The sequence below is a fragment of the Neolamprologus brichardi genome, chromosome 20 (genome assembly GCF_056152115.1).
Source record: "Neolamprologus brichardi isolate AB-2024 chromosome 20, ASM5615211v1, whole genome shotgun sequence".
Classification (NCBI taxonomy): Eukaryota; Metazoa; Chordata; class Actinopteri; order Cichliformes; family Cichlidae; genus Neolamprologus; species Neolamprologus brichardi.
In genome coordinates, this window is record NC_142123.1 from 4,558,376 (window position 1) to 4,573,391 (window position 15,016).

Here is a 15,016-nt window from a genome sequence, read left to right on the forward strand (position 1 = left end):
ACAGACATAAGTAGTGGTTTCCAGCAAAAACTCAGAGTTACAGTTGTTGCAATAAATACAGCACAGGCAGCAAATTTAACCAAGCTTGGAGAATTTACTGTTTAATTACTTCAGGAGATCCAGATTTTAGAGAGCACTGGTGTAACAGTCTGTGCCCTTGTTTTGCAGAATCATTGTGATTTATGCATGTGTATTATTTAACAGATTAAAGCTGTATTTTACTGTGTTGTCATTAATGACCGGCCTGCACTTAGTAGGACTCACAGCACCAGTTATTGTTAATTTTACAAATACACTAAAATATTTTTTTCTTGACGCAAACATCACACGGTTATAAATCTTTCCATGTTGCCTGGGAACATCGGAATGAAATTACTGATTGGATTAAGTTTGCATGCTTGTTCACAGTAATGTTTGCGCCTGCTGGTTTTAGTTGTGCTGAAACTCTACAAAGTTGTGTGCGTGTTACCCTCCCCTTAATGTCAGGTATCTTTACATAATCCCTTCTTAAACGAACACCTTCAGAGTATTTATAATTCGGTGTCATATATACTGTGTATTAAACTATTGTGACAGTAGCTTCCTGCCGTCCCACCACTCAGGAACGCACAGTGAAAAGTTGATCACAGGCGGCTGAAAGAGGATATTTTCTTCAAGCCTGTGTGCTATTTGTAGTGTGACACCATCTGTCTCTCTCCTCCTCCGTGGACCTAATTAGGCCAAGCTCCCGGAGCTGCAGCCTTTCCCCTCCCCTGGTGGCCAGGCCGTAACCGAGAATGAGGAGCTGGTCTGGATGCCAGGGGTCAATGACTGTGACCTTCTCATGTACCTCAGAGCTGCAAGGTGAGCCCAGAGACACACAGGGCCTCAGACTTGGCAGTTATGCAAGGTCTAAAGCTGTTGGAGGTTTTTCACACACACAAAAAAAGGGCGGAAAAGTGATTTTTAAATTGACTCCTGACCTACAAATATGAATAAAACACTCTTTGTCAGTGAAAGTAAATGCCATGATCATGTCTCTCTGTCCAGGATCAATTCCAGGATGGGAATTGCTGAAGTTGGTATTTTATTGCTTTTTATTAGTGTTGCCCTCTGATCACACTCGGTATCTTGGGATGCAATCGGTCATCAGAGCTCGATGGGATGTTGTTCCAGTCGCAGTGATGTGTGTTGACAGGTTTCTGTGTCAGAGGCCACAGTGCAATTAATCACTGCGTGCCACCATGCCAGACAGCATTGCACAACTTCCACTGAAGTTTATGTTTAGCCTTACCTCAATTACACTCGGGTCCATAATGTTTTGGCCAGTGAAATAATGATCATAATTGCTGCCGTGAACACAGGTGTTGTCATAAAAATCGATACATAACAGAACAAACTTTGATAACAACACCAGTGTTTACCTTTTTGCGTGATTCAAGAATTTCAACAACAATATTTTGTTAATGATTTATAAACTATGATGTGCGAGTAAGATTTTCCAAAGCTGTTCATGTTTTCTACAAATGAGGTGCAGCGCGCCCACGAGCACGCCGCAGGTGCCAGCAGTAACTTTTGTGAGTTACGATCTATTTACGGTTTCAGTGTTTTAATACATTTGCTTATATTGGCAGATAGACTGTAGTAGTATAACATAAAGAAATGACCCGTTTTGCAGGTATCTGTGTAATTGTACCTGCATCATAGTCAATCTGTATTTTTTTTGGCCACTTAGAATATCTTTAGAGAACTTTGATGTTATATTTGTGCACATTTCTGAGGTCTTCTTGGCCTGATCAGTCTTGAAAAAGACTTTTTCTTTTAAATGTCAGTGATACTTTTTACTTGGATAAATAAAGGGAAATATATAGAAAAGTCATTTTGCCACATACTGCAGCTTCGCCTTACTGTTCTTTCTGGCTCAATGTGACTTTTTTTTATTATTCATGAGTGATGTGTTTGACAAATTACACTCCAACAAGTCATTTATTTAGTTTAAATTCCCAAAATCATTTGTTGGCAAATACCAGAAATCAGTTTTTCGCAGGCGATTGCTTTTTGGCACGATACTGGCAGCGTGCCACCCACAGCAGGTTATACAAATGAAGAGGTGCACGCCAAGCTGAAACTACAGCAAAATGCATCTCACTTAAGCAGCACTGATTTATTCAATAGATCTACTGTTTAACCCTCCTTTTTTCTTTTTTTTAATATCTTTATTATTCCCTAACAAATGAGGCAGACATAATATCTGAATTCAATTCAAAGCGTTGAAATTATGTTTTGTAGCCTTTCACTATCATTTTAAATTTGAAGCCCAGTGAGATATAAGTGAAAGTGAGTGAAGTCATCATTAAGGTTGGGGGGAAAAACTATCAAAGAGAGATCAGAAACTTCAGGAGTGACCAAAACAAAAAACTAGTTCATTTATTTAAAAAAACAATGAAAGCACTGATCAGTAGGGGTGGGGGAAATTCTGTGTAGTATCGTGATATTTTGTTTGCTAATAATGTATCGATACAGGGACAGCAGAAATCGATATTTTGTTACAAAAAAGGTTTTTGTGCTCTGACTTCAGAGCATGTTGATCCTTTTTCTGAGCAAGAATCCTGACATTCCTTCACTGTCCAAATGTGTTTAACTTTTTTTTTTTGGCAGCAATAAACATGACAGTTTACTTATTTTAATTTAAGACATGTTTTATTTTAATTAAGTTTAAAACTTTTTTATTTAATGTAAAATTATATTTTGTTTTAATTAACTTTCAAATTCTTCAGTTGCTGAAGGGGCTGCATAGTTTTCATAAACTGCATAGTTCAGAATAGCTATAATTGTACCAGATAGTTGCGTTCAGTTAAGTTGGACTAGACTGTAATACAAACCGTTCAAGTTTGTCAACAATAAAACTGAAATGAGAGAAAGACTGAGTGTGAGACTTTGATATTAGATAAAATGAATATTGATAAAGTTTACCTTTATGTACAGAATCTGAATATCGCAAAATATTTTAAAAAATTGCAATAATATCGTATCGTGCGTTAAGTATTGTGATAATATCGTATCGTGGGATGTATGGTGATTCCCACCTCTACTGATCAGCAACACCAAAGCCCTGAAAGACCACAGAAGACAACTAAACTGCATGATGATTAAATTATTTCCATGGTTACAAAAAACAACTTTGTAAGATGTAACTGAGTCAAGAGCTGAAGTAGGTTGGCTTATCGTCAGTCTTCGTGAATGGACGTAGAGTTTAGAATAAGGTGCAAACCACCAGTTACACTCAAGAACAGGGAAATCACATTAGACAAGCTGTTTTATTTAATACTGGGTTAGTTTGTCCAGTTAAATTTTATACACGGCCCCCTATTATGAATAGGCGACTTTATGAAAATGGTCACAATTCTTGAAGGGTTAATGAAATACTTTTGTTAAACTGCTTGAATTAAAGCTGAAAGTCTGCACTTGAATCACATGTTTGTTTGACTGTAAATCTTAATCATATAATTGCAGATATGCACATAAATGGACTGCGCGATCATGTTTGTTCAGTCAGGTGACCTCTGTGTCAATATTGAGGTAGTGTGCAGGCTGTTTATTCAACATTATGACATTATGTGGGTAGCCACGTTTGAATGGCAGGAACTGTTTCCAGGTGTCCTCTGCTTATGTTTGTGTGGGAATGATTAGCTAGGTTTGTGGCCTTTCCTTTAAAACGTTACATCATCTGTGTCGCTTCCACAGGAGCATGGCTGCCTTCGCAGGGATGTGTGATGGAGGCTCAACAGAAGACGGGTGTCTAGCAGCGTCTCGAGATGACACTACATTAAACGCACTTAACACTGTAAGTAGCCTCGCAGCAAGCCTTAAAACTGCGAGCCGAGCGTGCATCACAGAAAATGAACCGAGTTAACGATGAATCGCAGAGATTTGTACGGTGCGTTCAGCTGTGATTTCACTGCAGTGATTTGCAGTGATAAGTCCTTTTCAGCAAACCCATCCTCAGGAGCCGGCAGTGCATTAGCCACAACGCGAGGTTTGTCCGTCGGATTGATAATGAATACTGGAGGAATTGAGAGCAAGAAAGAGATTATAATCACCATAAACAGGGCATCTATATTCCAAATCTATAAACTGGAAAATTAACATGGCGGGCAGGTCACTGTCTCTTGACCTTACTCTCCATTTGCAATTCCAATGAGTGATGCTTGTTTATTCTCAGAGGAAGAGCTCCAGCGCTGTCTGCTTCGCCCAGCCGAATGTGACACAAAGCTTAAAAGAAGCACGGCGATTGATTTTGTCACTGTTATTGTTGTTATATCTAAGCTGGGGTCTTGGGTCTTTAGTGTGTGACATCTCTCTCATTTATAGTAACAGCTTCAGTCACACCTGGATGTAAAATCTTTTTGCGTTGCTTTCTGAGCTCATTAAAAGGTGTGAATACTACTCAGGGGTCCTTAGTGAGACTGGAAAGAAAGTTTGCACCCTTATAAATGTTTTTTTTAAAAGCTATGTTTGTTTGCTTTCTCATTTATTTGTTGTTGTTGTTTTTCTTCCCCTCTAGCTTCACGAGAGCAGCTACGACGCCGGCAAGGCTCTGCAGCGTCTGGTGAAAAAGCCGGTGCCCAAACTGATAGAGAAGTGCTGGTCTGAGGATGAAGTGGTAAGAGAGCCATTCTTTTACGTTGTCACGCATTAGCAAATGCGTGCTGATCTAAAAATAACACGGGCTGCATAAATATTAGCTGGTTTCCACGGCGAGCTGCTGTTTTTGTCATTTCATTTCACTCTGTGCGCCTCTTGTTCGTCTGCCGTTTGACTTTAGAGGGAGCTGTTGAGACTCTTGGCCCGGCCTCAGAAAACATCAGTAAAAACACTTGTCAGTTTCCAGCTCCTCCAAGGCTCAAGAGCAGCTGCATCCTGTTTATCACCCACAGAATAAATCTTTAGCATAGAAGCCTGGAAAAGGGGGGGAAGAGGGGGAAAAAAGGGGGGGCTGGTAACGTTTGCCTCCATTTCAATTTAGATGTGAATTTCAGCACAGCTGTTGAAGGGCTGCGATCAGAAAATGGCAGCCCTTCTCCCTGATCAAACACTGCATCATGAGTGGGAAGGAGGGGAATGAAAGCGCCAAATTAGACCGTGTCAGAGCGACTGAGCGCTCCGGCTTTGGCCTTGATGCGTTATGACACACTGCGCCGCATGTTTGTATACTTGGGCTCTTTTAAAGATAACACTGCTGAAGGATCTGACTGTAGATCTTAGAAACAAACACCCGCCTCTCTCGCTGAATGGCTGCTGTTTGTCGTTCCTCCTCCTCGGTGAATCAGCCTTTCCTCTCGGTGATATTGTTTTCGTGATCCTGACGCTTGGCAGACTTTGATCCCAGCTCGTATCCAGTGGAAATAAATGGGCGTCGTTCGTCTTGTAATCAAACACGACGGACGCGTTTAAATGAAACCCATGGCAGGGCCGCGGCGGATCATAACAAATTAAGTGAGCCCTCCTTTTTTGTGGACTACTTATTTGTGCGTTCGTATTTACACTTGCCGATGGCAGGCACAGCTGTGCAAAGGTAATCGGAGCGAGGGACAGGGCGCGGCGATGGGAGGCTTTATTGCCACACTCGACCACAGCGGGGTCGACCACAGACCACTTGTCAAAGAAACGCTGTCTCGGCAGCAGGAGACTCAGACACTAAAACAAGCACACAGCAAATCATTTGGGCAATTTGAACAGACCAAATATTCCATTACAGTCACATCCATTATTTTATACATATATATGTGTCTGATCGTGTTATTTTGCTGCTCCACTGGGAGACGATGTGCTGAAACCGTCACCCCGCTGCTCTCTGTGTCCTGCTCCATTCACTCGTTCATTTATACGGATTCATCTCACCGCGCTGACGGCGTTATGTAACAAGAGCCGAGGAGCTGTTGGGGAGTCCGGTACGCAGCGTCTGCCATGTTCTGTCCCGAGAGCGTTTTGTGTCTGCAGTCAGCAGGATTTCACCTGCAACGCAGCATCTGCCGCCCGGGGGGGAAGCAGCATCTTGACTCTTGGCCAAGGACACGGCTTCGACTGATCTGATCACCACTTGTGCCTTTTCAGCCCTGCAGCCTTGAGGGACAGGTGTAAATGCAGCTCCAACCTCGATGTACTCGCAGAAACCAGCCCTGCTGCTCTTCATTTATTCATCATCACCCCCGTCGCTCTTCTGCCTCCTCCCTCTTGTATCTCGTCGCCTCCAGGACTGGCTTCATTATCCCTGCCTGTTCTTTTCTCACCCCAGCCATTCTCTTAGAGATGTGAATAAAAGTGACAGCAGGGACCGCTGAAATGACAGAATCAGCCTGTCTGCAGGGTCACTCGCCACCTTCCCTTCCTCCCTCTTTGACTCACATCTCCTGTCCTCCGTGCGATTACAGCTGCAGCAGCATATACTCCTGGACCTCGTCTCAACCTTCTAAACTTTGAGTGAAATGCGAATAATCTCCCCCCACACGCACACACACATATTCAAACGACAGGACCGCTGCCACAGTCATATGTTTGGCGTTTCATTACAGCTCTGGACGAAGTGACAACATCTCAAAGCAGAGTGTCGTTTGATTTTTATTGTCCTCTCGCAGGAACAGAAAATTATTTCACTCCAGAAAGATTTGTGACAGTCAATCCCCGAACAATCCTTCACCGTGACATTATTAGTGCAACTGTCAGACACTGGAAATCCATCACCTCGACGCCAGCGCCAACCGAAACCCTTTGACGTGTGACTAAGGCGATGACTGCAGATTACGCCCAAGAAAAATCTCGCGTGTTTATAAAATAAAATGTGAAACTGTAAATAATTTATCAGAAACATCTACTGTGCGGTCTGAGCTCGTTGGAGCTGTTTCTCAGTGGGTGGTTGGGGGGCGCGTGTGGTTGATTTAACCACCAGAAAAGGTAGAAAATGGCGAGTTAAACCGTCGCACACAGTCGGATATCAAAGAATACTTTGCTAAATAAATTTTCAAACTTAGACTCAGTTGCACAAAAAATAATCAAAAGCTTGTCAAATGATGATTTCATGCAAAATAGTGATGATGTCACAACAATGAGCGCTTCCTGTATTTAAATGGCACAAATAAATTCTTTGGACTGAGCTTTGAAGTTGACTCGTACCTCAGTGTTTTCAGGCTTTACTGGAGACTTCCTGCAGCTTCAGTTAGTTGTTACTAATTTAGTAATAATAATTAATCATAAAAATAAAATATGTTCTGATTATTATCATTTTATTTGATCGAAAGAGGTAACACTGATCTGATTTTAGTTAAAGGTATTCATTTAGATCCACTGTGTGTCAGTAGAATTCAAAGGAAATCCAGTTGTTTTATCAGTAAATTGATACCTCTGCACCTTCTGGCCCTTCAGACTTTGCTGAAGGTCATCATAATGAAATGTGGCTTCACCCGAGGCTGCTGTCATTCCTTCTAGTAAATAAGCGGTGCTAATAATGCGCCGGCCAACAGGAGGTGCCCTATAAACAATCAGAAGCAGCAGCCGTGCCGTGTGTGTCGCCACGTCACAGATAGCGAGGCTGATCTACGACCGCTGCAGGGCGGGAGGTCTATTCCTCAGCCAGCTGCACTCTGTTGCGGCTTATCTCCGGCTGTTTCTTGGGCTGATGGATGACTGGAGCAGGGCCTCCGACAGCAACGAGGGGGGGGGGGGACGAGGGAGAAGAGCAGAGTAGCGGCCCCCCAGTGGTAGAATACAAACCTGCAGAGCCAAGCTGACACCCAGCAGACGGATAAAATGCAACACACCTCCCCGTTTCCCGTGCCGCAGGCTATGTTTAATGTCAACAGCAAAATTTATTCCCTTTATTGTGCCAGCAGTGTGTTTCTTTTATTTAGGAGAGGGTTGTTGTTTGATGACTAAGTAGCAGGCAGGATGGGTGTGTGCTGGAATTTCCTGCCACCTTTTGTGTCACTGCAAGCAAAAGACAGCAGTGGATGTTGCTTTGCTTTGCAGAGGATCAGGATACTTTCACATTTGTTGTTTAAAAATAATAATAAATTGAGGGCGGGGTGACTTTTAGGTCTTTTACAGAAAAGTTAAGGCTTATAAAATATACTTTATGGTTGTAATTGTGGGACAACAGTGCAAATTTAGCATATCTACATAGATTATGCTTTCTGTGAGGTGTCTGTACAAAGAGGATGTGGGTAGTGTCTTGTCTGTCAGTGCGGTTCCCCCTGTTCAAGACTGTTGTGATTTCCTTTCTGCTCACCAGGCCCAATGTAACGGGCTGATGTTTCATAACAGACACGTGTGTGTGTGTGTGTGTTTTCTTTGCTTTTTGTTTTTGGCTAGCTGACTGATTGCCCTCAGCCCTCTGGGTTTATTCGCAGCAGGCTCGGAAAGGTCAGCTTTTAACAACAAGTCAAGTATAATGACTCCATATTGAGTGGAAGTAGCTTTGTTTGCTGCTGTGCTGGTCTTGCGTCAGTGTTTTTATGGAATGACATTTAGCGGGAATTATGTCCTCTGTTTGTGTGTGTGTGTGTGTGTGTGTGTCTGAGTCTGAGCCTGTCTTTGTGATATTATCTTTGCGCCCATGTTTGCATTTATCTTAACCAGTTTTACTGCTTCGAACAATCATCTCTCAAGCAGGAAGTGCCTGCACGCAACAATGGGCTATTTAATGCCTTTTTTCCTTTCTTTTCTCCTCCTTTTTTTCTTATTTTACGTCTGCTCTCTGGGCTTACAATAGTGCACTGTTGGACTCGGGGCGGAAACTCGGGGCGGGTAAAAAGCGCCAGCGCTCTGGAACACGCTCAGAGAGAGACGCCTGTTGTTTCTGCACAGCGGATGGCTATTTGGTAGCGCTTCCACCACCCAGCTGCCCCCCTCTCCCCTTCTTGCTCACTCACCCCCTCTCTCTCTCCCCCCCCCCTCCTTGCTCAGCTTGCTCTGCCTCTCCAAGCCCCTCCTCTGCTGCTGTGTTGCCTAGCAACCAAGGGCTGGAGCAATCGGAGCAGGGGCAGAGCGATTCGGGGAGCAGATTGGCAGATGATTTATTAGCTGGGCTGGAGAGCAGTGAGCCCAGGCAGCTGAAATGGAGCCTTAAACTGGAGCCGACATGTAGAGAAGGGAGGAGGGAGCCAGCGAGAGAAAGAAAACGAGAGGGAGGGCGAGCACGCACGCAGCTCCTCTGTGGAGATGAACGGGCGCACTGAGTAAATAGTACAGTTGGGGGGGAAGAACGTAATTAAGGTGACATAATTAGGACAGATGCAGGCTGCACGGGCAGGTCTAATTGATTTTTGACGTAGAAGCTCTGCAGGCTCAGGTAAAGCTGAGACATGGAAATTTATCCTCAGCACCGCCTCACCCCTCATCCACCTTATCATCTGGTCTACCTCAGGTTCAGGTTTATTAAATATTTGTGAATCCTCGGGTAGTTTTCCTCTTGTTTTTTCCCCGCAAACATTTGCGAAGCTAATACTTCAGCTGGTTATTTACTCGGTTTTGTCAGCGCCTGTCAAACAAACCCTGGAATAGGCCTTCCACCGGTGCTCTGTTGCTCTCTAGACTGCTTTTGAGTGACAGTGTAAATAGTAATCTTCCCCTTAACCCCCTTGAGTGGTCGGAGATTTTATTTTATTTTCGTTGCATGTGGCGCTTGTGTTAGAGACGGCTCCATCTACTGGCTAATCAGCCGCTACACCTTCAAGCTGATGAATGCAAATTAGCTGCTGTCTCATGACACTTACAGGACAGGCCGTTTTGTTAAGCTGTCAGCTGAGCGCGTCTAGCTTTTTGATCAGGCCCTCTCGCGTTTGCTTGTTTAGTCTGGTTTAATTTCGACCTGCGCCTACTTTCTTTATGTTTTTGTCCGCACGATAACAAAGCAGAGCTGGAAAATTTGAGAATATCAAGTTTGCTTGTGTTAACGACGTAAGTATAGTAATTCACAAAGCTCTCTCTCGCCTGTAATTTTCCCTGAAAGGCAGTTGTGCTTCGCAGCTGGCTGCTGGTTACTTCTGTAAATTTGGCTTTTGTTCCCCCACCAAAATGAGGTATGTAAACAATCTGCGGTTGCATAACATACTGTACATGGCATGGAAAATGAACTCCGGACAACACGGGAGAGGCTCCATATCTGGTTTTCCCTCCCACTTGTGTCCTTTCCACCGTGTCCAAGACCTTTCTCCACACAAATTGTGTCAGCCTGGCTCCCCTCTCAGGCGGGCAGCTAGTTTTGCCTCCGTGCAGGCTCACTCCATGCTGTAGTTTCCTCACAAGGAAATAGAAACCTGTGTAGTTTCAGTCGTAAGCATTGGCTTAGGTTTTTCTCTGTGTGTGTGTGTGTGAGGGGTGGGTAGAGAAGTAAAGCTTGCCCATTCAGTGCTAGAGGCTGAAATGAAAGCTGTGCCTAACACTAACATGAAGCACAGGACTCCACTTCGGGTTTTCCATCCTGCTGCAAACCAGAGGCTCTCTTGCAGAAAGATCACATGTAAAGCCTTCCCCTTTGTAGTGGAAGAGCAGAGAGTGACAAGCTATTTCTTTCTTGTTAAAAAAAAAAACATAAGAAGAACGACGTCCTGTCGGAGACATTGTGGATTTACCCCCCTTTAATTTTCCCTTTACCTGTGGGTGGACGTAGAGATTTGTGCTGTGCTCCCCGAGGACTTTTCTCTGCTTTTCTTTTTTTTTTTTTTTTTTTTGCTGGAGTTACTTGGTGGAAACGGTTGGCTGAGATCACTGTGGAACGGGGCTCGCCTCTGGAGCAAGAAAGTAAATCTGTTGGTTGTCTGCTTCGCTGGTTATGAATGTTTTTCAGCCGTCGCTTTTTATGGCTCGCAGTCTGTGGCTCTTAAAGGAGAAGAAATATATGTAGGTTGCTCTGATTTTTGGGGGCTTTCCGACATTGTTTTTTTTTTTTTTTTTTTTTTTCGTGCTCACATTGAGGTAAGGGCTCTCGTTGACGTTCAGTTTATTTTTAATGTCAGATTAAATCCAGTGTCACGAAGTAGCCGTCTCTGTCATCGTGTAGTTCACCTTACTTAGAAATAATTATTTTTTTGGACATTTAAATTTTTCTGGGGTTTGTTAGATTGCCAAAATATAACGACAGAATTAGAAACGGAGTGCCACGCACGGAGAGGCATCTTCAAGTTTAGCTTTTGACTTTGAACTTTCACTTGGGAGATTAACAACACGTTTGGCATGCGTGCTGCTGTGTTTGTTTTCACATTAGATCGTGTTTGTCTAACTGTACGCTCTGCGCTCGTGAAACGACGAGCTTAATCTCAGCGTCTCTCCCTGCCTTGCCTGTCATTTCCTCTCTGGTTTTGCCCTGACATGGCTGTGTTTGCTCCGGAGTTTAAACGGCTGTAGAGGTTTATAAAAAAACGCAGCGAACCTCAGACGACCGCAGCGTAGCGAAATGAAAACAACGTTCTTTGTCGTGGTGTTAAGCAGAAAACTTTATCCTGTGGTACTTTAGCTGACTTAACATATACTCACTGCTCTTTTTTTTTTCTTTCCCTCTCCCCCCCCCCTTTCTCTCGTTCTCTCTCTCTTCCTCTGTGCAAAAAAAATTGCAGAAGCGCTTCATTAAAGGGTTGAGACAGTTCGGCAAAAACTTCTTCAGGATCCGGAAAGAGCTGCTGCCCAACAAAGAGACGGTAAGCTCGTTTATTTCTCTCTGTGCCACCGATACAAAAACAGAGAAACTGAAGCATTTGCAGTTTCCTTGTAAGTTCCAGAAAGCAAGTTTTAGTTTAATGCTATGAGGCCTTATTGTTAAGAAGTGCTGCTTGCCAACAACTCTAGCGCAGTATTATCACATCAGGCTCAGTGGAAAATAATAATATTAATATTAAAAATACTTGTTTGTGCAAACCGGAGCTTAAATGTACTTCCCAGGCGAGTTACACGCTCAACATTAATTAGCACCCTCTGTTAGCAAGTAGTAAACAAGTAGTGCAGATGTGATTTAACCCACTGTGTTTACAGCATATGTCAGCTCTGTGGAGCAGCCTGCTTTATCTCATGTTTGTGCTACAGTGCTTTATTATTAGCACTTGGGATTTTTCCTTTCTTTCTCTTGGTCTTTCAACCATTTTCAGAGCAAACTAAAGGGCAATGCGATGTCTTCCACTAGGATTACAAAGCAATAAACGTGACTGTTTGAACATCAACAAAGTTACATTTGTGTCTGGCCTGGTAGAGAGAATCAAAGGTCATAACTTTGATTACTGTCATTTAATCAAACCTAAGCCAGTATTTTTTTTAATCTTATAAATTCAGAGAGTTGTTTCCTTCTTAGCTGATTTGAGAGGAAAATGTTTGTACACTCCAAACTTTTGCAACTGGAGATTATTGTGCCTGCGGTTAAGGTAGCTTCCTGTTGGTGGTATCGTATGCCTCCTTTAAACAAAAGCTTTGTCACTGACTGCCAAAGTTGTTTTGTACCTCTCGCACTTTGTAAATGTGCTATTTATGTACATAAGCAGAGGGAATTTCCTCCTGTCAGCAGCTCCCTGCTCTTCGTGCGGGTGTGTGTTGTAATCGTTATTGAACGTCCGTGTGACCTGCGCCACTAACAAACAGGTCAGATTCAGGCCTGGCAATGATTAACAGCAGCTCACCTCGTTCAGTGTGAACTTTGCGTTGGAAACAAAACACAGAAGCCACACTGTTTTTGTGCTTTAAATAAAACCTCTTAAAGGGCTCGACCTGCATTTTTTATTTTGCCTGTAATTGGCTGCAGAGCGAACAGGTTCATGTTGCTTCAAAGCCTTTAGACTCGGCTGTTAAATAATTCTTAGATATACATTTTGATTCATGAAACAGTGCAGACTTTGCTGTTTCTGCGAGGCTGCTCCTGCTGGAAGTGTGCCGATATAGTGCTGACACAGACATCAAAGGGAAATCAAAGGTGTTTGTCATACTTTTCATCTGCTTCATTTCCTCGCCTGCTCCGAGGTGAGGGTACGTCAGCCCTCCTTTTCTAAAACCCGCAACATATCCTGTAATATTTTTACACCCCAACTCTTTAGTGTCGTCTCCTTTTGTGCTACTTTTTTTTTTTCATTCTTTATTCCTCAAAACCAATTTGAGCCTCTTGAATAAGAGATTAAAGTGTATGAATACTGTTTCCTCGCAGAGGGTTTCTTCAATTATTTTTACTTGTTTTGAAATATATGACTAGTCCAGTTGATTGGCTATAAAGGAGGTATTAATGCACTTCAACCTGGAGGGGGGAGTCTACTTGGCAGGAGAGGTAATAGACCTCCTCCAGGATATGGGCCTGCCACCACCACAGAGCAGAGAAAGATTAATTTTTCCCCCTGCAAATGGAAAATAAACTGGCCTTTAAATATGAAAAGATGACTGGGAGAGCACGGAGAGGGTAGTAGCGACCTATGAAAAAAGGGAGTAAAATGGGCATTGGCTCAAAAGAGCCAGTAAAGTCTGTGTTTTCACACAAGGAGAAAAAAAAAAACAAGTCTTTGCTTATGACTGAGCTTGTTTTTGTGCTGCTTGGCTGATCGGAGCAAGTGCCAGCTAATACCCGGAGGAAAGTGCCCATTTATTTTCTCCCTCCTCATTCCCAAATCCCAGATCTCCAGAACATGAGGACAACAATATCTCTAGATATTTTAGGTGTGGGAAATAACAGCGATTTTTCCCATTATCTCCAGTCTCTCTCTGTCTCTCTCACACACACACACACTATTCCAGTTGCATGAAAGAAGATGTATGAGTCCTGAGCAGCACAAAGCCCAGAGGTCCGGTACCGCGCGCCCGGCCCTCACTGCTCCTCCCGCTAGCTCCTATTAGCCGCGCTGCCCCTGAAGCGTCAGCACGGCTCGAACAGCCAGTGCCAAGGGTAAGCACCCAGCGCTGTGTAAACACACCAGGCCCGACTAGCACTCAGGAATGCCTTATATAAAGTCACATAAAGGCCCACAGGGGGAAGTGGGTGGGTGTGTCGCCTGACCGTCTGCAACTGGCCACCATTTCCTTCACTCACGAGAGGACGTCATGGAACACGATCCGCTGCCTTCAGTGTTTAAACAACCGAATATGCTGAAATGGTAGATCACAGATAACTACGCGCCTGATATTTTCACTCAACAGACGGTTTTTGCCAAACTGATTTAAATCGGCGACCGCTTAGTTTGCCGTGCAGCTCGACGGAGAAATCGACAGCTGAAATTTAGATCAAATTAGAGAGTTTTGGCCCGTTTCCCTGCAGGACCGAGCCCAGACGACGTCACTGGTGGAAAAGGGTACAGCACGAGCAGCAGCAGATTGCAAATGAGAACGTATTGCAATACCTGGGCTTTTACTACTTTAAAGACAGACTGTTTTCAGTGTGCAGACGCCAGTGTTACTCAGCAAAGTAAAATATGCATGACAGCGTAAAAAACACTGATGTAAAAGCAACTCATGCCTGAAATTATATTCAGTACAGGTTGTCTCTTTGCGTCCTGTGAGAGATTGCATGAAAACACTGGTAATTTACTTACTTCATGCACACATAAGTGTATTATACTCTATATTTATAGATCAAGAAAGTGTTTCACAATACAACTCAGAGCAGCCTTAATCTAATAAAGTCAGTGAAGCAGTGTAAAACAATTTACAGGCATAGGACAAAAGCATTTGAGTGTGTGTGATAGGTTTTTTTTCCCCTTACCAGCTTCCCTACTGGTTTCTCTTTGCTCCATGTTTAACTATTTAGCTTCATAAAGGCCTAGCATTATCACCAAGACGACTCTGTAATTGTAGTTCGGTCATATATATTAGATGGTGGTGTAGTTGTAGTAATGTTACAGCCCAGAATATCAGCTGTAAGTAGACGTAGAGGGCAGGAAAGGTGGGGGGGGAGATAAAACGCTAAAACTGATTTGGTGAGACATTTTTATGCTGCTGGTTCCTGCTTTGTTTTTGGCACAGAGCGGGAAAAAGCCAGAAAGGTGCTTTGGCAGCGCATTAGAAAAGCTAACACAGGTGAAGCCACAGT

At 43.4% G+C, this 15,016-nt stretch overlaps 1 protein-coding gene across 9 annotated transcripts in view; it reads left to right on the top strand.

Annotated features, from left to right (window-relative positions):
• rerea (arginine-glutamic acid dipeptide (RE) repeats a) overlaps window positions 1-15,016 on the top strand; it is a 129,047-nt gene that overhangs the window by 100,356 nt on the left and 13,675 nt on the right. For all 9 annotated transcript variants that reach the window (XM_087834328.1, XM_087834322.1, XM_087834327.1 and 6 more), the window contains 4 exons: window positions 719-843; window positions 3,724-3,823; window positions 4,544-4,642; window positions 11,586-11,666. In XM_087834328.1, the coding sequence (XP_087690454.1) occupies window positions 719-843; window positions 3,724-3,823; window positions 4,544-4,642; window positions 11,586-11,666 (405 nt within the window). The remainder of the gene's footprint in view (window positions 1-718; window positions 844-3,723; window positions 3,824-4,543; window positions 4,643-11,585; window positions 11,667-15,016) is intronic.